Here is a 21,024-nt window from a genome sequence, read left to right as displayed (position 1 = left end):
ATTTATCATGCGTACTATGTGTCTGTCCTGGGTCAGCTCGGGGCTCTGCTTGCTGCCCATTAAAGGGCCTGGTGACACCAAATATTACTTAATGCCAAGCACACATGCCTCAGTTTGTTCCTCCACAGAATGGGGATACAAATGCCTGGTGTATATAGCTGTCGTAAGACAAATCACACCCTGGTCTAAAGTGGCCAGCATCTGGTACCCAGTACATGGGAATGTTGAGAAAATGACACTTATTTTATTGGATAAAGTTAAATCCCCAGATCATCTCTTTCCTCGCCCATAGAGCTTGTGTGTCTTCAGGGCTACTCAGTGCATTCACGTGACTGGTCTTGCTTCCCACTGACCTTGCCTGGCCTGGCCGGGGACAATGGAATCCCTTTTTCCTTGCTGGGCCTCTGTCCCAGTGAGTGGTCTAGTCTGAAGCCATAGGGGCTGGCATGGGAGCTGGCATCAAATCTTTGAAGTCATGTGAGGCCTGCCTTTCAGTGCCTGGTCCACGGACCTGCCGCAGCATCGCTGGGCCAGATTCTCAGTCCATGTTGCCAGACCTAGGGAAGCAGAATCTGCATTTAACAAGGTCCTGAGATCACGTGTGTGCTTTTAAGTTTGAGAAGCACTAATATAACAAGAGTCTCACCTGTTTATGTGCATCAGCATCACCAGGGGGAGATAGGGAAGCCTACTGATCCCAAGACAGTTTCCTTTGGGGTCCTGATTGAGGAGGTCTCTGTGGGGCCCAGGAATCCACATGTTGGAGAAATTCCAAGCAATTCCTGGGGTGGTGGTCCGCGGGCCATTGAAAAACGCAGCTCCAGCCTAGTATCCCCTCTCATGGCATCTGTGTGCACACCTGTAGTGATGGGGCACTCACTACCTTTCTCAATAGCCAAGTCCACTGTGGGACGGTCAGTGTGATGCTGTTCTTTGGTAACCTGAGCAAGTCTGCACCCGACCAACCTGAGGGGACAGTGAGGGTGATTTTCGTGTTTAATGCCTCCCTGCGTGTAACTGGAGGACATTAACCATGCCTCCTTCCTGTCTCCCTGGGTTTTGCTGGGTGGCCCCCAGGAGGTCCTGAGAAAAATATGCAACTATTCCTCCATCCTGTTCTCTGCAAGCATGCACAGTACTCCCTTCAGCAGTCCTCGATTTCCCCAACACTGCTGGCCCTTACTCCCCTCTCCTCTTTCAGCCAAAACAGCCCCCAAACCCACCCCCCACGCAAGGAGGAGCTCTGAGGCATCACCTCTGCAATCAGCCAGACTCTGAATCGCAGTTTGGCTCAGTTTGGTTCAGCTGGGCCACTTGAGAAGTCAGAACTCTTGGTGCAAGTCACTGAAAAACCACTTCAGACTAGTTCAAATACGAAAGGAAATCACAACAGGATGGAGAAGTCCAGAGGCATGGTGACTTCAGGCATGGTTGGCTCCAGATGCTCAAAACAGAAATCTCTCTGTTTCTTCAACTCTTGCCTCTGGTTGCCTCTGTGGTGGTTTCATTCTCAGGCAGGCCTTTCCTATGGAGTGGCAAAAATGGATCCCAGCAGCCACTGTCCTATATCCCTCTGGCTTAGGATCTTGAACAGAGAAAAATGGGTCTGTTTGCCTGTAGTTCCAACAAAAGTCTCAGGGCTCATTCTCATTGGCTCAGGTTGGATCACGTGACCACCTCTTATTCAAGGACTGTGATTCCAACCTGAGTCAGGTACTGGGTAGAATCAGCCTCATCCAAACTGCAGTCCAGAGTGTTGGGGAGGCAGTGACCCCAAAGACTAGGGGAAGTGGCAGTGATGCTGTATGGGTAGAAATAATAGTTCCCCCGCCCCCAGTCCCCTTAACTGACTGGTTTTAATCTGCTCCCTACAGGCAAAAAGCTGTGCTTCCCCAGGGAACCTGGGCTCTGTGTGGTCTTTCCTAAGTGTCGTCTTTTCCTCCACCTGCAGGGCTCCCCTGAAGCTCCTCTGTGACAATATGAAGTACCAGATCCTTTCCAGAGCCTTCTATGGATGTGCGTATTGGCCTTACTTGCCATTGTGGTCTCTGGGGGCATTTATCAAATGCCTGTTGTATGTCAGCAGTGTGAAGGGAAGGTGCCTGGCTCTGGCACGTGAACCTCTGCTCCCCTATTTCCCGAATGTGTCTTTTTAGCGTAGTTACATGCACTTCTCTGAGCCTCATCTATAGATTGAGGATAAATTGTGTTTGTAGGTGCTGAGGGGGGACAGCAAACAACGGGGCTTCTCAGTGGCAGGGGTCTGGTTAGTCACCATCGCATCCGCAGTGCCCACCTTAGAGGGCTTGTTTTCAGGATTAAATGAGAAGCATGTATAGAGCCCCTAACACCTAGCAGGACACGTCCTAGGTGCTCAATAAAAGTCGGTTCCCCTCACCTGTGGGCAGAAGAGTCAGGTGGTCTGATCCCTTTTCATGGAGTTAAAAATGAAAATTTAAATACAGGCATTCTGATGGTTTCTGTTTAACAAATGAGGAAACTAAGGCACAGGGAGGCAAGGTAACTTGTCCAAGGTCACACTGCTAATACATGACACAGTCAGAGCTCAAGCCTAACCCACTGACCACAAAGCCTGATTTTTTTTGTTTTTCATTCTGCTGTGATTCTTAGCACATTTTATTTCCCCAGCCTCCCAGCCTAGATGGGGGAGATAAAACACATATTTTCAGGGATTCCAGAAAAGTGTTACTATGTCCTGCATGGCCTGCAGAATAGCAGCTCAGGCCATGTCCCCCCACGCCTGGAGAGGCAGGGAGAACGTGAGCTCTCAGGATCAAGGTTTTTGCCTGTTCTGTTATCACCCATCCCCAGTGCCTGATGCAGGGCCTGGCTGGGAGCCAGGGGAGCGTGGACACATGTTTATGGAACCCAAATGGAAAAGCTTCCTGGAGAAGGGGTCAAGGGTCAAGATGGATCTTGAACAATGTTGTCGCATGCCATGGCTCATCCCTGATGGTGGTTGAGAGCCCAAGTTCTGGCGCTGGGCAGCTGGGGTTCAGATTCCATCTCTGCACTTCCCGGTGATGTGACCTAGGCAGGTGACACGAGCAGTCTGTGCCTCAGTTTCTTCATCTGTAAGATGGAGAAGATAGGAGTACCTGCCTCATACTGTTGTTGTGAGAATTTAATGAGTTGCATTATGGGAGCTCTGGCAGCTCCCTGGCACGTAGTGTATGTGTGTGTCAGTGTTAGCCATCTCCTCCTCCCCTTCCTCCCCCTCCCCCCTGCCCCTCCTTCCCCTCCCCCTCCTCCCCTTCCCCTACCTCCTCCCCTCATTTCTCCCCTCCCTCCCCTCCTCCTCCTTCCTCCCCTCCTCTTCCTTCCTCCTCTCCCTCCCTCCCTTCCTCCTCCTCCTCCTCCCCCTCCTCCTCCTCCCTCCCCTCCCTCTTCTCCTCCCCCTCTTTCTCCTCCTTTCTCCCCTCCCTCTCCTCCTCCCCCTCCTCCTCCTTCCTCCCCTCCCTCTCCTCCTCCCCTTCCTCCTCCCTCTCCTCCCCCTCCTCCTCCCTCTCCTCCCCCTCCTCCTGCCTCTCTTCACCCTCCTCCCCCTCCTTCCCCTCTTTCTAATCCTTCTCCTCCTCCTCCTCCTCCTCCTCATTGCTGGGAGGGGCGAGTCCTCAGGCTCCAGAAAGCCCAGGGTCCTCTCCAGGAGTTGATAGGGGACAGCCAAAGGGAGGGGACATGGTCAGAGCAAACACAAGCTGTCATTGGCTGAGTGCCTCCTGTGTACCAGGCACTGTGCCCTCCAGGTGCCCAGGGTGGAGCGGACGAAGGGTGGCAGGTTGGCAGGCATTCTGTGAGAGTGCGGGGCTGTCTTTGAAAGCAAACCAGGTGCATCTCCCAGGGCCTTCTTTATCTAGCTGCACTGTGAACAAGAGCTGCCCACCTCTGCCATTCTCTTTCTCTCTTGCTACGGATCGGAGGCACCCAGAGGTCTGGAGAGCATGTGGAGTCCCTGCCTCCTTCCTGCCTGCCCCTTGTCTGCCTCCTGCCCATGGATTAAATGCCTTGGCTTCCGGGCAGAGGCGGTAATGGCACCCTGGCCTGGGCTGAGAAAGGTGACCGACTTCCCTAGGCTCACAGAACTATTAAGCAGTCAAGCCAGCAAGTGACTTCACCCCTCCGAGCCTCGCCTCCCTCATCTGGAAGAGAAGGATGATGGGACTTTCTGCGTCATGAGGGTTCACTAGGATTGCAGGGTGGGGCAGCGCTTCGAGATCCATGAGACAAGGCAAGGCAGCCTGGATGGTGGATAATGGCACTTTCCCTCCTTCCTTCCCTCGCCAGGGCTTGCCTACTGCAGACACCTGTCCACTGTGAGGACCCACCTGTCAGCCCTGGTCAATCACATGATCGTGTCTCCAGACTTGCCCTGTGATGCCGGACATGGGCTGACGGCCAGGATCTGGGAGCAGTACCTTCAGGACAGCACAGTAAGGCTTGGCCTGGCTCTGCCTGCAGTGGGGCAGAGCCCTTGGGGGGACCGTCTTGTCATCTGAGCAATGAACCCACCTGCTTGCGGGGATTCAAGGCGGCTGTGACACCTTAGGGGTGGTCTGCATACCCCACCTGAAGGCCCCGCCCTTCTTGAGAGTTCTAAAACCCACGGCCCCCTTCTGCCCATGGGTGTGAGGATCCAGGAGGCTGGAGCATGCGCGTCCTCTCCTGGAAGGAGTAAAGAATCTGTCACCAAGGATTTATTAAGCATCACACGTATGCACAGTGCTGCACGAGGTGCAGTAAGTCTCTTCCTCAGGAAGGTTGAAACTACTTAGCTACTTAGGAGGATGGTAGCTAAGTCAGAGGAGGCAGCTGGGCTCAGAAAACCGCCCCCCAATGTGCAGAACCCTTCCACTTGGCCTCACGACCTGAGAATCCTCCCGTCAGATATTTCACCTGGAAACGCATCTCTAAGGTTTTCTTACTAGAAGGCAAACATCCCTGCAAGGAAGATGTTTATGTGTGAAAAAAGTTTCACAGTCAAATAGCTTGGGAAGCGAGAGGGGTCAGCTTTTCTGTATCCTGCAGAACTTCCCAGAACCTTGGCTAGGCTAATAGGCTTATGGCTCTCAAGAAACTGGGTGGGGGGGGGGGAGGGGGGGGGGGAGAGCATATGGAACAGTTTCTAAATGTTCCTAAATGAACTGTGAGATCATGACCTGAGCCAAAACCAAGAGTCAGACACTTCACTGACTGAGCCACCCTGGTGCCCCTGTAATTCTTATTTTTTTTAAAAATGAGGTAACAAAAAAAATGAGGTGACATTGAGTTTGTATTTTAAGCAACAGCTTCATTTTATAGCAAAGATGTCTTTCAGATCTCTAGGCGAAATGTTGAACGTTAGAACCTTCGCACTTCGTTGATGAGTAGACCATACTTTATTCAGATCTTCCCCTAATGATAGACAGCTGGGCTCTTTCTCTTTTAATTTTTTTAAATTTTTTTTTAAACGTTTATTCATTCTTGAGAGACAGAGTGTGAGCAGGGGAAGGGCAGAGAGAGAGAGGGAAACACAGAATCTGAAGCACGCTCTGAGCTGTCAGCACAGAGCCCGATGCGGGGCTCAAACCCACGAACCGCGAGATCATGACCTGAGCTAAAGTCGGACGTTTAACTGACTGAGCCACTCAGGCGCCCCTGGGCTCTTTCTCTTCTTAAAAATTATTTCAAATAGGGCTTCAGTCGACATCTTTATAAGCACATATAATTCCGACTAGTGCTTTTATTTCGAGAGTAGATTCCTAGAAATAAAATTGATTGATATGCATTTAAAATTTAAATAGATGTGCCAGTGTACTTTCCCAAAAAGTCCTAGTGCTCATAATCCCAGCTGGCCTGGGAGAGTGCACATTTCCTGAGGAATTCAAAAGATTTGTAGACTTCTGGGCTCCACTCCAGCTTTACTGATTTAGCATCCCTGGGAGTGGAGCCCAAGAATTTCTGTTTTTTGAAAGTTCCCCAAATGCTTCTAGTGATCTCCCCAGTTTGGGAGGTGCTAGTCTAAGGACAAGTTGGTTGAAAAGATAGATTAGTCAAAAGTGAGTATTTTTTGTCTAACACTTTTGCAACAGTTTCGCAAACTGGCCATGTTTTTACCCTTCTTGGTTGCATTATTGCATTAGGGTGGACTGAGCTGCAGTAACCAATACAGTAACTACTTCAGTTGCTTGACATCATGCGGTGTATTTCTTGCTCACTCTTCAGTCCTCAGTGGGCATTCCTGGTGGGTGGGCATCTGTCCTCCCTCCAGGGGCTCAAGAGTCTTTCATTCTTGTGGCCCCACCATCCTCCCGGGGGCCTCATAGTCATCGCCTCCAGGCAGCGGAGCAGAAATACATAGTCTGAAGGGAATACACCTGCTTCTTCAAAGCTCTGGCCTGGGAATGGCTTGTATCACATCCTATCACATCCCATTGGCCAGAACCTAGTCACATGGCCACATCCAACTGCAAAGGAGGCTGGGAAATGGAGTCCAGCTGTGGGCCCCAGGACCCGAGCAGGTGGATTTTCAATGAAGCATTTACAGCCTCAGCCACAAATAGTTGTCTGATCTTTAAACTGCTTTGACAAGGCTGTCGGCAGAACGTGAATTAAAATTTCCAACAGAGACAAAAGAGTGGCTGGTTTTGCCATTGTGGTGAGGTACATCTAAGACTAGCATTAAGATGGGAAATCTGTGGGGCACTTGTCTGGCTCAGTTGGTAGAGCATGGGGCTCTTGATCTCAAGGTCGTGAGCTTAAGCCCCATGCTGGGTGTAGAGCCTACTTAAAAATGTGAAATGTGCTTGTAATTTTAGAATGTACAGTAAAGAGATGGGAGGAAACTGGACCTTACTGCCCTTCAGAGTGGCTTTTCAAAAATCAGTCATTGGCGTTTTACACACACACACACACACATACACACACACACACACACACACACACACAGATGGGACCTGCTGGTCCCCTCAGTGTGACTAATTATAACTGCAAAGCCTTTGCCTGAATATGACTTTTAAAAAGAGGGCAAACCTATTTGACAATACAGCAAACAGTTGTTAAAGTTATCCTCATGTGCACAGAAGTTACTAGTGCATGAAGAACCAGCTGGAAATGTTCATTTTGGATTGATTTGCTTTTAAACAATTTTCTCTGAGCTGAGTCAAGGTTAATAACTTTGAGATGGTATGGCCAAATAAACACAATGCACGAAATTGACTAAAAGCTAAGTACAAATGTTAATTCATTGTTTACTGGCCTTTTTTTTTTTTTTTTTTTTTTTTGTAAAAATGGGCTCACACTAGACGTATTCTCCACCTTGTTTTTTTCCACTTAACAATATACATCGAACATCTTTTTGTTGAAGTTCTCATGGATGCACCTTCCACCCTTTTTACTCTCTGTTGGTATTACTGTGTAGGGATGCCCCGTTCCCCACCACCCCCCCGTCGGCAGGCAGTTGGGGGGTTTCCAGGGTTTTGCTTTCTCATATGATGCCATGATAGATATCCCAGAACATACAGCTTTGTTTATTCACACCATGATCTCTAAGGACCAGGTCTGAGAAGTGGGACTGTCAGGTCACAGAGCCCATCTTTCCTGTTGACCAAACCCTTTACTTCCTCCCACCTACCACAGAGTTACGAGGAACAGGAGCTTCTACGCCTCATCTACTATGGAGGCATCCAGCCGGAGATCCGCAAGGCCGTGTGGCCCTTCCTCCTGGGCCACTACCAGTTCGGGATGACAGAAACAGAAAGGAAGGAGGTTGGTTACGCCTGATGGGCAGTGGGGTCTTTGGCAACAAAAGGAGCTGGGTACTGTGGGGATGGAGGTGCTCTGGTTCCACGTTGGACCAAGATGGCACAGGGGAACATGAGGGAGCCAGGAAGCTCCAGGGCAATGCTGCCTGGTAGAAATACAACACAAGCCACAGATGCCATTGTGTAAAATAAACTTGATTTTGAGAGAATTATAGATTCACGTACGGCTATAAGAAATAATACAGAAGGATTTATCTGATTTCTCCCAATGGTAGCATCTTACAGAACTATAATATCACAACCGGGGCATTCACATTTGTCTGTGTGTGTGTGTGTGTGTAGCTCTCCACATTTTATCACATGAGTAAGTTTGTGTATCACTCTCATGGTCAACAAACTGAACATTTCTGATGTTACCAGGGTCCTCCTGTTGCCCTTTTGTGGCCACAGCCTCTCCGCTCTCACTGCCCGCCTAATAACACCTGACAACATTACCAGAACGTTCTTCATTCCTGTAGTTTTGTCATATCCAGAACATGTATACATGGAATCCTATAGTATATGGTGTATAACGTTTTGGGATGAACTTTTTCACTCAGCACAATCCTCTGGCAATCTATCCTTTTCATGGCCAAGTGTTCTATGGTGTTCCATGGTATGGATGTTTGACGATCCACCTGTTGATGGATAGGTGGGTCGTTTCCCGGTTTGAGCTTTACAAATAAAGCTGCTGTGAGCGTTCGTGTTTTCCCTTGAGCATAAGGTGTCATTAAACGTTCAAGATGACAGTTGCTGGGGCACATGGCGTGCTTGTTCAGTTTTATAAGAGACTGCCAAGCTTCTGCAGTGGCTGCACCATTTTATATTCCCACCAGCAGTATATGAGCGACCCACGCCTGCATCCTCACCGAGGTTTGGTCCTGTCACTATTTTTTATGTCAGCCACTCAGGCAAGGGGTAAATGATGGCATCCTTGTGATTTTAGTTTGCATCTCCCAAATGACTGGTGATACTGCACGTCTTTGCATTGTATGCTTATCGCCATCTGTGTATCTTTGATGAAATGTCCATTTGTGTCTTTTTTCTAAGTGAATCGTTTGGGTTTTTACTGTTGCACTTGGGAGCTCTTCATATATTCTTGATACTTATTCCTTGCTGGGTGAATGGTTTGCAAATATTTTCTCCCCAGTCTGTCTTGTCTTTTCACCCTCTTTTGATTTTAGTAATTTTTTTAAGTTTATTTATTTATTTTTGGGAGAGAGAAAGAGAGAGCAAGCGAGCAAGGGGCAGAGAGAGGGAGAGAGAGAATCCCAAGCAGGCCTCACGCCATCAGCACAGAGCCCAGCATGGGGCTCGAACCCACGAAACGTGAGATCATGCCCTGAGCCGAAGTCCTACGCTTAACTGACTGAGCCACCCAGGTGCCCCTTGTCTTTCATCCTCCTAATGGGATCTTGTACAGAACAAATGTTGAAATTTTTGATGAGGTTCACTTTATCAGTTTTTCCTCATATACATTGTGCTTTTGGTGTCAGGTTGAAGAACTTTATGTTTAGCCCTAGATCCCAGAGATTTTCTCCTGTGTTTCTTTTCTCAAAGTTTTATCAAGTTCTGTAGTTGTACATTTTAAATTTAGGTCTGTGATCCGTGTTGAGCTCATCTTTGTATCCAGTGAGTGGTTTAGGTCAAGATTCAATTTTTGGCCTATGATGTCTGGTTGCTCCAGCACGGTTTGGTGGAAAGGCTGGCCTTCCTCTCTTGACTGGCTTTTGCGCCCTTGTCAGCACTCAGGTGGGCATATTAGCGTGGATTCTCCATTCCATTCCGTTCATCTAATACCACCCTGTAATGAGAAATCTTTAGCTGATACCACACTGTCTTGATGACTGGAGCCCGTGTGTTAATTTTAAGCGTTTAGTTAATGTTATGGGACACCTGGATGGCTCAGTCGGTTGAGGGTCTGACTTTGGCCGGGGTCATGATCTCGCAGTTCGTGGGTTTGAGCCCCGCTTTGAGCCCCGCGTTGGGCTCTTTGCTGACAGCTCAGAGCCTAGAGCCTGCTTCCGATTCTGTCTCCCTCTCTCTGACCCTCCCCTACTTGTGCTCTCTCTCTCAAAAATAAATACACATTAAACAAGTAAATATAAACAAACAAATGTTTAGTTAGTGTTTTAATAGTCCCATTTTAAAAAGTAGAAGGAAACAGATGCCTTGAATTGTTTTTAAACATCATTCCCAGTTCACAAGAAGTTGCAAAAACTGTAATAAAGAGGTCCTGTTGTACCCATTGCTCAGTTTTCCGCAATGGAAACACCTCCTAGAGCAGTAGCACATTATCGAAACCAGGACGTTAGCATCGGCACAATATCACTAGCTACACCACAGACCTCTTTAGGATTTTAGTCACTTCTGCATTGGCTCGCGCACATGCATACACGTGTGTGTGTGTGTGTGTGTGTGTGTGGGTGGATGGGTGGGTGTGGGTGTGTGTGCATGTGGGTGTGTGTGCGTGTGGGTCCACATCACTTCCTTAAGATGAAATTAATTTCAATGATATATTTTATTTAACCCAACATATCCAGTACGTTACCATTTCATTGTGTAATCAATATAAAAAGTATTGCGACATTCTACTTCTTTTATTCATACTCCGTTTTCAATACCTAGTGGCATTTTACGTTCCTTATCCATTTCCCACCTGTGCTATTATTTACTAAATATTTGTCAGTAAATTGACTCACTGCAAAATGTATGTAACTTATTTAAAAAGGTATTTCATATCCCTGCCATTAATGGAAGACTGACATGACTTGGCATAACAGAAGGAAAGCTATAAAAATAAATAGAATACGACCAAATGATATAACTCAGTTCCATGTAGATACTGTAGCCTGCCTGAGGCCTGCTCTCTTTGTTAAAAGAGGGGATTATGAAGTGTTATTGGAGGTGTTCAAGGCACGGTAGCACCAGACTGGCCTTCCTCGTAATCCGAAAAGTAGAAGGGGAACTGAAAATGGAAATCACACTGTGATTCCAGATGATAAGACCCTGTGCCAGTGAACTGTCTAAAATCATCTCAGGACCAGCACGAGGCCCTCCCATGCTTCAACCCCTGTCTCATGGGCTCCTGGCAAACAGGAACAGAGTTCCGGGTGCCAGGTCCTATGCTTGGGACCGGGGACCCAGAGGTGCATTAGATGAGTTCCTTGCCAGTGTAGTGGGGGTTTGTGCAGAGTCAGATGTAGGCAAACCCCAGGGTTGTAAGAGCATACCAGGGCCACCTATGCCATGCAGAAGGCTACCTGCTTGCTTTCCAGGCAAGGGCGGTGAGGAAGGTCCTCTCAGAAGAGGGGCCAGCAAAAGCAAAGCCCTAGAGGTAGAGGACACATGTGTATGATGCAGTGTGTGTGTGTGTGTGTGTGTGTGTGTGTGTGTGGGTCTGTGAGGGTTTGTGGGGAGAAGGGTGGCAAGTACATGGTGGACGTGGTGGCTGGAACAGGATAGTGAGGTGGGGGCAACAGTGAGAGGTGGGGCCAGGGAGGAAACAAAGAGGAGTCTGCTGAGGGGTAAATGCAAAGGAGGGGCCAGGCTGGGACAAACAGGCACCTGGAAGGAGCCCACTGGGGTCCTCCTGGTTCAGGGTCATGGGAACCTCGCCTAGGAAGGCAGTGGAAATAGGAAGTTATGCTTGGATGAGTCTTCTGGAGGTAGGTCAGTGGGAGGAAGGGCAGGAATTTGGGCAGGGTGGACCCTGAGCCTCTCTCTGGAAGCCCTGGAAAGCTTAAGGATTCCCTGTCCCCCCTAGCCAGGAGGCAGGCTCCCTGCCCTCTCTCTTCCCCTTCCTGCCTCTCCACACCCTTACTCAGATCTTGTCCACGCCCATTTGTGCCCAGAGTTCTGGTGCTTTCAGAACCTCAGTTACCCGGGCTGTGTAACAGAAACAACGCAAGTTGCCCTTCTGTCTGCTGAAATTCCACAAGGAAAATGCTTGAAACCTGTAGCCCTTTTCTAAGGCCATTGCTAGAGTCAAGGGAGAGGTCAGTTCTCTTCGTCTTTGTATCCTCTGCACCTGGCCCTGTGTTGGGCACATGGCAGGCACTCAGTAAATGTGTTGGGTGTGTGGATAGATGGATGGCATGAAGCGTCTTGCTCTTCTTGTATCCCATATACCTGGCTTGGTACCCAGCACAGAGTAGGTGCTTCCCAAATTGAAAGGATAAGGGAATGAGTGAATGAAGAAGAAGGGAAGGAAGGTAATAAAGAAACAGTCTTCTCACTTCAGCTGACTCCAGGGTTTAGTACACTGCTTGGCAGAGGAGAAGCTCAGCAAGTATTTGAATGTGTATAGGAAGGGAGGGAGGAAAGAAGGAAGGAAGGTAGGCAGGCAGGAGGAAGGGAAGGAAGGAGAGAAGGGAGGGAGGGAGGGAGGGAGGAAGATAGGAAGGAAGGAAGGGGGAGGGAGGAAGAGGGAAGGAAGGAAGGGAGGGGAGGAAGGTAAGAAAGAAGGAGGGAGGGAGGGAGAAGAGGAAGAGAACATTGAAAGAAGTAGCTTTGCACGTTTGTGTATCCCCAGGGCCTAGCCAGGGCCCTGCACATAGTAGGTGTCCGGTCAATGTCTGTTGGACGTCCATGAATGATGAATGGGTGTCTCCAGTGCTCAAGGTCCCAGGTCAGAGCTGGCAGTCTCTTCTGGGTTGGGCCGGCTCTCCCCAGGGGTGACCTTGCATCTGCCCTGGCAGGTGGACGAGCAGATTCACGCGTGCTACGCACAGACCATGGCTGAATGGCTGGGCTGCGAGGCCATCGTGCGGCAGAGGGAGCGGGAATCCCACGCGGCTGCCTTGGCTAAATGCTCATCAGGGGCCAGCCTGGACAGCCACCTGCACCGGATGATGCACCGGGACTCCACCATCAGCAATGAGGTGACAGGCGGGACACATCTGGGAGCACGGGGGGGGCAATAAAGGCCAGGATCTGCTCCATTTAGCTGTTGTAGGAATGGTGAAGGCTGGGTATCTGGAGCTTTGGACTGAGTCTCACCCCTAGCGCTTGGGTGGAAGGTTACTGTGGAGTTTGAGAGACCTGCATTTGAGTCTAGCCTCACCATTTCCTAGCTCTGGGGCCTCAGGTAAGCACCCTTATTTCTGGGCCTCAGTTTCTTCATCTATAAAAAGGGCGTGACCATTTGGATAGGGGAGGTTTGTGTGCAGCTCAAATGAGGTAGTGCATATGAAGCGCCTAGCACAGTGCTAGGCTCCCGTTTTTTCAGCCAGTGCTCACTGAGTACCTACTACGTGCCAACAACAGTCAGGAATGTCCGGAATGCCAGGAGCACTCCAGCGACCAGGTCAGACATACCTGCCCTCTCAGAACCTCCAGTTTAGCAGCCCAAAGGAGCAGCCGAGAAGAAAATTAATTCTCTTCCCCAGTGCTTGTATACTCATCCATTGCCAACAATAATACTGCCTAGGATAGCAAGCAACCACCAAAAGTCGGTGACTCCTAACATTAACGCCCTTCGTGTGTACTCCTGAGTCTGGCTCAGCTGAGCAGTTCTGCCCTGAGCAGGGCTGGCTGGGCTCACTCTTCAGCCTGCTGTCCGTGCCTGGTCTGCTAAAAGCCTCGTTCATCTTTGCTGGGTTCTCTCACGTGTCTGAGGCGACCGGGCTCTGCTCCACACGTCCCATCCTCCAGGAGGCTGACCTGGGCACGTTCACATAGTGAACGTAGACCATAAAGAGATGAAGCGGAAATACACAGTACTTGTTAAACCTCTGCTCTGGTGAGGTTGCTAACTAACATCCCAGTGGCCGAAGCAGGGCCCATGGCCAAGCCTAGCATCCGAGTAGATGGGAACTAGAAGCTATAGGACAAAAGCATGTATACAGAGAGGGGAATAAAAAAACAAACAAAAAAAAACAAAAAAATCAGGCCATTAGTACCACGAGCTCTGAGTTGATCTTAAATATTTGTCCAGAGGTCTAGAGGACAGGGCAGTTAAAGGTGGGTTTTTCTGATTGCAAGAGTAGGGGGGTGGGGGGTCCAGTGGCTGCTGTGGCCCCTGAGGAGATGCCAGGGAGCAGAGGGCGCCCCCCTCCCTATTCTTGTGGTACAGATAGGAAGCTGAGGCCCTGACAGGGGACTTGCCCAAGTCAGGAACAGAGATGAGGCCACACTTACAGAATCCCTGCCTGAGCTGAGTGTAGGGCCCCAGAGCCGGGATGCAGCCTCACGCACACTTTCAATCTCTCTGTCTCTGTCTCTCTTGGCCCCTTTTTCTGTCAGTCCTCCCAGAGCTGCAGTTCAGGCCGCCAGCACGTCCGCCTGCAGAGCGACTCCAGCAGCAGCACACAGGTGACCCTCGGGGAGGTGCCCCCCTTTCCCCCCCCCTTCAACTTGGAGTAAAGGGATCGGATGTCCATCATCTACAGGTCACTTGTTTTATGCTAGCATTAAAAATGGAGTTTTGGGGGCTCAGTCGGTTGATCGTCCGACTTCGGCCTCAGGTCACGATCTCGCGGTCTGTGAGTTTGAGCCTCGCGTCACGCTCTGTGCTGACAGCTCAGAGCCTGGAGCCTGCTTCAGATTCTGCGTCTCCCTCTGTCTGTCCCTCCCCTCCTCGCACTCTCTCTCTCTCTCTCTCTCAAAAATAAACAAACATTAAAAAAATAAAAATTTTTAAATTAAAAAAAAGGAGTTTTTAGTTACACAGGTAATATGTGAATCTCTTCCTCCTGTAAAAAATTAAAATATTGCAGAGAGAGCTAAATTTGGCTTTGACCCTTCCTAACCCCCACTTGCCCTCCCTAGAAATGTCATCATTTTGCTGTGTATCCTTCCAGACCGTCTGTTTGCCTTTACATACACACAAGTATGTACACAGTATGAAGACAATACATTGCACTGTTTGGTAATTTTTGGAAATTCCTACATAAATTCTATTATACATGTTGTTGCACAGCTTTCCATTTTATTCCATGAAATGTTAACTCATCCCACTCAACATTAAATAAAAAGCAAAGCACAAAAAAACATGCACACTGCGACACCTTTGGCATTAAAACAGGAAATGTTAATATATCTGTTTTCAAAAACAACGGATAAAAAAACCAGAAATGAAACAGAATTATTACCTACAGGAGGCAGGGGAGGACACAGGGAAAGAAGCCACATTTCCCTGAATATCCCTTGTTTCCTAGTTCTGACTTTGGAGTTAGGCAAATTTTGTATTGACATAATTTAAAACAATTGAACCAAGAAAAAAATTTTTAAACCAGAAACACATGAAATTAACAGATCATATTGGTGACATAAACACAGAGAAGAAATGTTTCATGTGACCTTGGAACATGGTCTTATACTATCTATCCTTGATGGGATATGGCCTGAGGACGTAAAGAACCACAAACAAACCCTTGCCCTTGTCCCAGAGACTTTTCCATAGTGTCTCATCTACATCTAACTACTTTGGAAAATTGATCTGTAATAATCAACCACATGGATATAATATGCTGTTTTTAGCCTGTTTCCTATGTTGTAAATTCATTTCTTACTTTAAAAAGTTATATGCAAAAAAATTTTTGTGATGAAAGGTACACTTCCTGCTACTCCGGTTCCCTAATACTCCTCAGTTTCAGTGCTTTCTTCTTTCTGGATTATTCTAGGCATTTCCATGCAGTGGGTCACTCTTTTATTTCCCACGGCGGGAGCGTACATTACACCTGGTCCGTCCCACTCCTTTCCCCGACTGTATAGTATTCCACGTGCATGTTCCATATTTGAACCGGCCCCCTGCTGATGGATGTTTAGATTGGTGCTGGAAGCAGTGGGCATCCTAATCTCTCCGTGTGTGCATACCTCATCTTCAGGTGTTTGAGTCTGTGGACGAAGTGGAGCAGGTGGAGGCAGAAGGCAGGTTGGAGGAGAGACAGCCCAAGATCCCCAACGGGAACCTGGTGAATGGCACCTGTTCCCCGGACTCCGGCCATCCGTCATCCCACAACTTCTCCTCGGGCCTCTCGGAGCCCTCGGAACCCAGCCTGAGCACGGAGGACAGTGTCATGGACGCCCAGCGGAATGCCCCTCTGGTGCTTCGACCTGGGGACAGCAGCGTGGATGACGGGCAGAGCAGTGAGGCCACCACCTCCCGGGATGAGGCCCCCCGCGAGGACCTGGCCGTGCAGGACAGCCTGGAGAGCGACCTCCTCGCCAACGAGAGCATGGACGAGTTCATGTCCCTCACTGGCAGCATGGATGTGGCCCTGCCCGGAAAGGAGGGGGCCGCGATGGAGGGCTGGGGAGACAGTGAGGTGGGGAAGCACAGCCGTGTGGACAGTGAGGACAACCTCTCAGAGGAGCCCGAGATGGAAAGTCTCTTCCCCGCCCTGGCCTCTCTGGCCGTGGCCACTTCTGCCAACAATGAGGCGTCCCCCGTGTCTTCCAGTGGCGTCACTTACTCTGTAAGTCACCAGGATTCTCCTGCACTTAATTTTCATACCTAACAGCCGTGGGACGGTGGGTGTGTCCCACGAGCCTCAGTTTCCCAGAATGACCTCTGATCTGTTACATTTTCCCCATCACAGAGGCTGCACTGGAGAAGCCCTTCTGGGCAGACAGTATAGTAGTTAAAGAACACAGGCTTTGCAGTCAAATCGTCCCGGGTTCAGTCCCAGCTGAGGCACCTCACTTTTTCTTTCTGAGTCTCAGTCTTCTATCAGTCGAGTACCTTCCTGCCTGAGCTGTTCTCAGAAGTAGGGAGTCCAGTCCTCTGTGCCTGATGTGCGGTGAGCTTTCCATCAATAGCAGCCTCGATGATGAGCATCTTGGGGTACACTCAGGTCCAACATCTTTTAAGTACTCCAGTTTACTTTGTTGCCAAAAAGTCCAAGCCAAAGGATGTCAACTGAATGGGAGGTTTTTTGAGCCAGGCACTGTGTATATCCATTTTCCTTTGAAGAGCGTGTTATTTCTATGTAAGATATACATGCCCATAATGTAAAGAGTGAAACAGACCAGGCTGAATACAAAACCCAGAAGTGCCCCCCATCTGCCCCCATGTAGCCCTCCCCAGAGGCAATAGCAGTTACTTGTTCTGCCCAAATTACCTGGTGTTTACCCCCGTGTCTATAAATAACATACTTGTATTGCTACTTCCTGATCTTCTTCCTTTTTCTTTAGTTCCAGACATGAACGTTTCACCCCCACAGCCTCCCCAACACAAGGGACCCCTTCCCAGCCCCATCCATCCGCTAGGGTTACAATAATTTTAGTTCAATGACTATCTGTTGTTCACGCTAGTGTAACAAAACAATGTATATACACCATGCAGTAAACTATTTATTTTTTCTTTCCTGCCAGAAAATTTTGTTTTCCCTGGATGTGTTTTCATTTCCTCATCTGTTTTCTTGTCCTGTGTTTGCTACATATGAATCATTAATTCGCTCCCCCCAGCCCCCCAAACTCTGCCAGTTTTCTAAATCTCTTCTAGAACATTCAGAAACCTCAAGGTTTTCTGTTCATTTTGTATGCCTCAAGAATGCTCTCTGAGAGCCTCAGACCTTCCCCAGTCTTCTGCTCCTGGTAAATAGCTGTCGTCTTAGATTTTTTTTTTTCTCCACCTTCATCTAGAAGTTACTTCTGCTCTTAGGTTATCCACCTGCATAGGATATAAACCTGGTGTGAGGCTGTTAATTATCCAGGGAGGTATATTTTATACTTCATTTGACACCTATGTTCAAGACAGGTAGTTGTCTTTAAGGCCCTAGATGTAAGTAGCTTTTTCTACCGTTCCCTTACTGGGGATGGGGCTCTTGGGGATCCTGCCTTAATGCGTGAAAATCTCTTATTAGATTCCTTACCTTCAGGGAGAAGGATCCCCAAACCATTAAATCCAAGCTTCAGTTTTCCCAGTCTGGAAGCTTTCCTCAAGGCAAAAGCCAGATTTGGTATTTCTTGCCTTTGTGGTGAATTTGTGGCCTTTAATCGTTCCTCATTTTTCTTGCCATATCACTGAACCTTTTCCTCAGATGGGGATCAGGGCAGCAAGCCCGGCATGTGCCAGAACTGGACTCCTGTCCGCTTTCTCTGTCTTCCTGTCCAGTGTCCCGCGGGGGCGGTGGGTGCATCTCCAGCTAGTTCCAACCCTCGTGCACAGTGAGGAGAATTCGTCTTTGCAGCTTAGAGCATTGTTTTGTTTCATAAAAGGGAAAGAAAGAAAAAGGGACTGTCATCGTACAAAGTGAAAAGAGGCTTTCTCGGAAAACCACAAAAATGAAATCAAACGCCCACCTGGTCCGGGGAGAGGATGTTCTTTTCAGTGGCAGCAGGAGGGGGGTAGGAGGCGGGAGACCGTCTGGAGCACGACCTCTCTGTGAGGAGCTGGCGTGTAATTGTTCTCTCCGTCCCCTCCTGGGGGCCTGCAGCCGGAGCTCCTGGACCTGTACACCGTCAACCTGCACCGCATCGAGAAGGACGTGCAGCGCTGTGACCGCAGCTACTGGTACTTCACGCCCCCCAACCTGGAAAAGCTGCGGAACGTCATGTGCAGGTGGCTGGGGGGCAGGGAGGGGCGGTGAGGTGGGGGGTGGGCTGCAGGGGAGCGGGAGGGGGTGGCAGAGGCGGGGGCTGCAGAGAGCCCAGCCAGACCGCAGCCTCTGCCCTTGGCACCTTGCCCACCTGACGATGAGGTGACCATCACAGTAATGATAATAATAGAGAGCATCCGTTAAGCACTTACTGTATACCAGGCACCACCCCGAGCCCTTTACTAACGTCATTTCACTTAGTCCTCACAACAAGCCTATGGGGTAAATATTATCCCATTTAACAGGTGAGGAAGTGGAGGCCGAGGGGTACCATACTGCTCGGAGTCGCCCAGCTGGGCAGTGCCTGGACGGGAACCCTTGCCCACATCTCTCGGGCTCTAAAAACATCTGTGCTTTTTTTTCTTTTTCTTTCAGCCAAGATCTGGAGCTTCTTATTCTCATTACATACTAAATATTTTATTTCTTAAAATATGAAAGTAACTCTAAAATACCTAGATCAACCAAGGAAACCAGAAGTTCATAAGGTATAAAGAGAGACTGCTTTCCCTGTCCAGTTATCAGTGTCCCTCGCCTAAAAGAAACTACTGCTAAGGATTTAGTGAGTGTCTTCCCGAGCCGCATATAGATGTAAAATAACATCATAGGTAGTGTATTATATAACATGAGTGCATACGTGTTTTAATGTCTTCTTAATTTTACCTATGTAGGATTAATATTATATTTTTCTACCACTTGCTTCTTACACTTAATACATCCTGGGGGGCTCAGTCGGTTGAGCATCCAACTGTGCTTTCAGCTCAGGTCATGATCCCAGGGTTGCGGGATCGAGCCCCACATCAAGCTCTGCACTAAGCATGGAGCCTGCTTAAGATTCTCTCTCTCTCTCTCTCTCTCTCTCTCTCTCTCTCTCTCTCTCTCAAGTAAAATGAAAAAAAATGCATCCTGGGTGTCTTTCCATACTACTCTAACTCAGGGGTTCAGAAACTACTAGGACGGGGGCACCTCGGGGGCTCAGTCGGTTAAGTGTCCAACTTTGGCTCAGGTCATGATCTCACATTTTGTGGGTTTGAGCCCCATGTCAGGCTCTGTGCTGTCAGCACAGAGCCTACTTCAGATCCTCTGTTCCCCTCTCTCTCTGCCCCTCCCCTCTGGCTCTCTGGCTCTCGCTCGCTCTTCTCTCTCTCTCTCTCTCTCTCTATCAAAAATAAATAAACATTAAAAAAAAAGACCTGCTAGCACAGCCCACAGGCCAAATCCAGCCCCACCACCTGTTTTTGCAAATACAGTTTTCTTAGAACTCAGCCATGCCTGTTTGTTTGCATAGTATCTATGATTGCTTCTGCAGAGTTGAGTAGTTGAGACAGAACCTAGGCCTGCAAAGATGAAACTAATTATCATCTGGACCTCCCAGGAAAGGTTTGCCAACCCCTGCTCTAACTCATTTTTATTAATAAGTACTACCTCATAACTATTCTGTCTTACAGTCTCCCAAGCAATCACTGCCTCTCAAGATTGAGTTGAGGAGACACAAATATAGTTTCAGTGTATGTGCTGCCTAAGCGAGCACAAGACACAAATATAATTAACTCTAATATATGTTACATTAAAATGAGAAGGTGCTGGGGGAGAAGGAAGGATAGACCGACTTTTGCTGGGTTATGGCCTTGGGAGAAAGTGTGGAAGCCCACACGGAGGCGGGGACATGCAAGATGGCCCTTGGCAAAATTAGGAGAGACTGAACAAACCACCCGGCATACATGTACCCTGTGGTAAGGCCACCTGGGCTCAGATCCTGCCCTTGCCATGTATTCTTGGGTGTATGACACTACGCATGTCGCTTCTCTCTCTGTACCTCAGTCTCCTCATCTGTGAAATGGGATATGCCAGGACCTTCTGCGTGTGATTATTTTGAGAATTTCATGGCGCAGTATATGTTTAGTGGCTGAGCATACAGTACATGCCCAGTAAACAGTAGTTACTGTTATTCGAGGGCAGTTGGGAACTCCAGGCACAGAAGTGCTAGGGTCAGGCACCGGGGTGTGAGTGTGTGCCAGAAAGGAAGAAGTACTGGGAGGCGATGGTGGGGCTGTGAAGATGCGGTGAAGACAGTGAGTGCCTTACATGCCCAGGGAAGGCGTTTGCACGTTGTCTCGCAGTGGGCAGCTTGTGAGGATGTGGTGGCCTCTTGGAGCTGGGCTTTAGGAAGGCCGTCCTGGTGGCTGAGAATAGGATGTTTGAAGAGAGTGGGACTGGGGAAGGGGTGGAGGCAGGAGCCGAGGGAGTGAGCGGTCCAGGTAGTAATGGGGGGCTGTGGCAGGAAGGAGGAAGAGGACAGGGGGGTTGGAGAGAGAGAGGTCGTAAGTGCCATCCTCAGGCCCATCGTCTCTCTCTTGTAGCTACATCTGGCAGCACATTGAGATCGGCTATGTCCAGGGCATGTGTGACCTCCTGGCTCCACTGCTGGTCATCCTGGATGACGGTGAGTATGTCCCCCCGCCACCCCAAGGCCAGGGGTGCACTTTCCTTCCCACTGCGGAGGAGGGGTTTAACCTTACTTTGTGACTCCCACTGCAAAGGAGGGGTTTAACCTTACTTTGTGACTCTGGTGAATGCATCAAGGTCCTAGGGAAATAGAAAGGCTTGTTGTTCCATGTTAGTCCACACTTATCACCAGGTGCCCGACAGCCAGCCAGGCCTTTGCTAGCCACTGATTGCACAGA

The 21,024-nt window shown here is 49.0% G+C and overlaps 1 protein-coding gene across 4 annotated transcripts in view; it reads left to right on the top strand.

Annotated features, from left to right (window-relative positions):
* SGSM1 (small G protein signaling modulator 1) overlaps positions 1-21,024 on the top strand; it is a 102,010-nt gene that overhangs the window by 65,586 nt on the left and 15,400 nt on the right. For 3 of the 4 annotated variants that reach the window (XM_042910442.1, XM_042910445.1, XM_042910443.1), the window contains 8 exons: positions 1,952-2,016; positions 4,306-4,451; positions 7,636-7,764; positions 12,500-12,682; positions 14,046-14,114; positions 15,629-16,219; positions 18,182-18,306; positions 20,701-20,783. In XM_042910442.1, the coding sequence (XP_042766376.1) occupies positions 1,952-2,016; positions 4,306-4,451; positions 7,636-7,764; positions 12,500-12,682; positions 14,046-14,114; positions 15,629-16,219; positions 18,182-18,306; positions 20,701-20,783 (1,391 nt within the window). Of the gene's footprint in view, positions 1-1,951; positions 2,017-4,305; positions 4,452-7,635; positions 7,765-12,499; positions 12,683-14,045; positions 14,115-15,628; positions 16,220-18,181; positions 18,307-18,718; positions 18,779-20,700; positions 20,784-21,024 lie in introns of those variants that run through there. The other variant, XM_042910444.1, reaches the window with a different exon arrangement.

The sequence above is a fragment of the Panthera leo genome, chromosome D3, assembly GCF_018350215.1.
Source record: "Panthera leo isolate Ple1 chromosome D3, P.leo_Ple1_pat1.1, whole genome shotgun sequence".
Lineage (NCBI taxonomy): Eukaryota > Metazoa > Chordata > Mammalia > Carnivora > Felidae > Panthera > Panthera leo.
The sequence above is the reverse complement of the archived record's forward strand: the minus strand, read 5'-3'. Positions and strand labels throughout refer to the sequence as shown.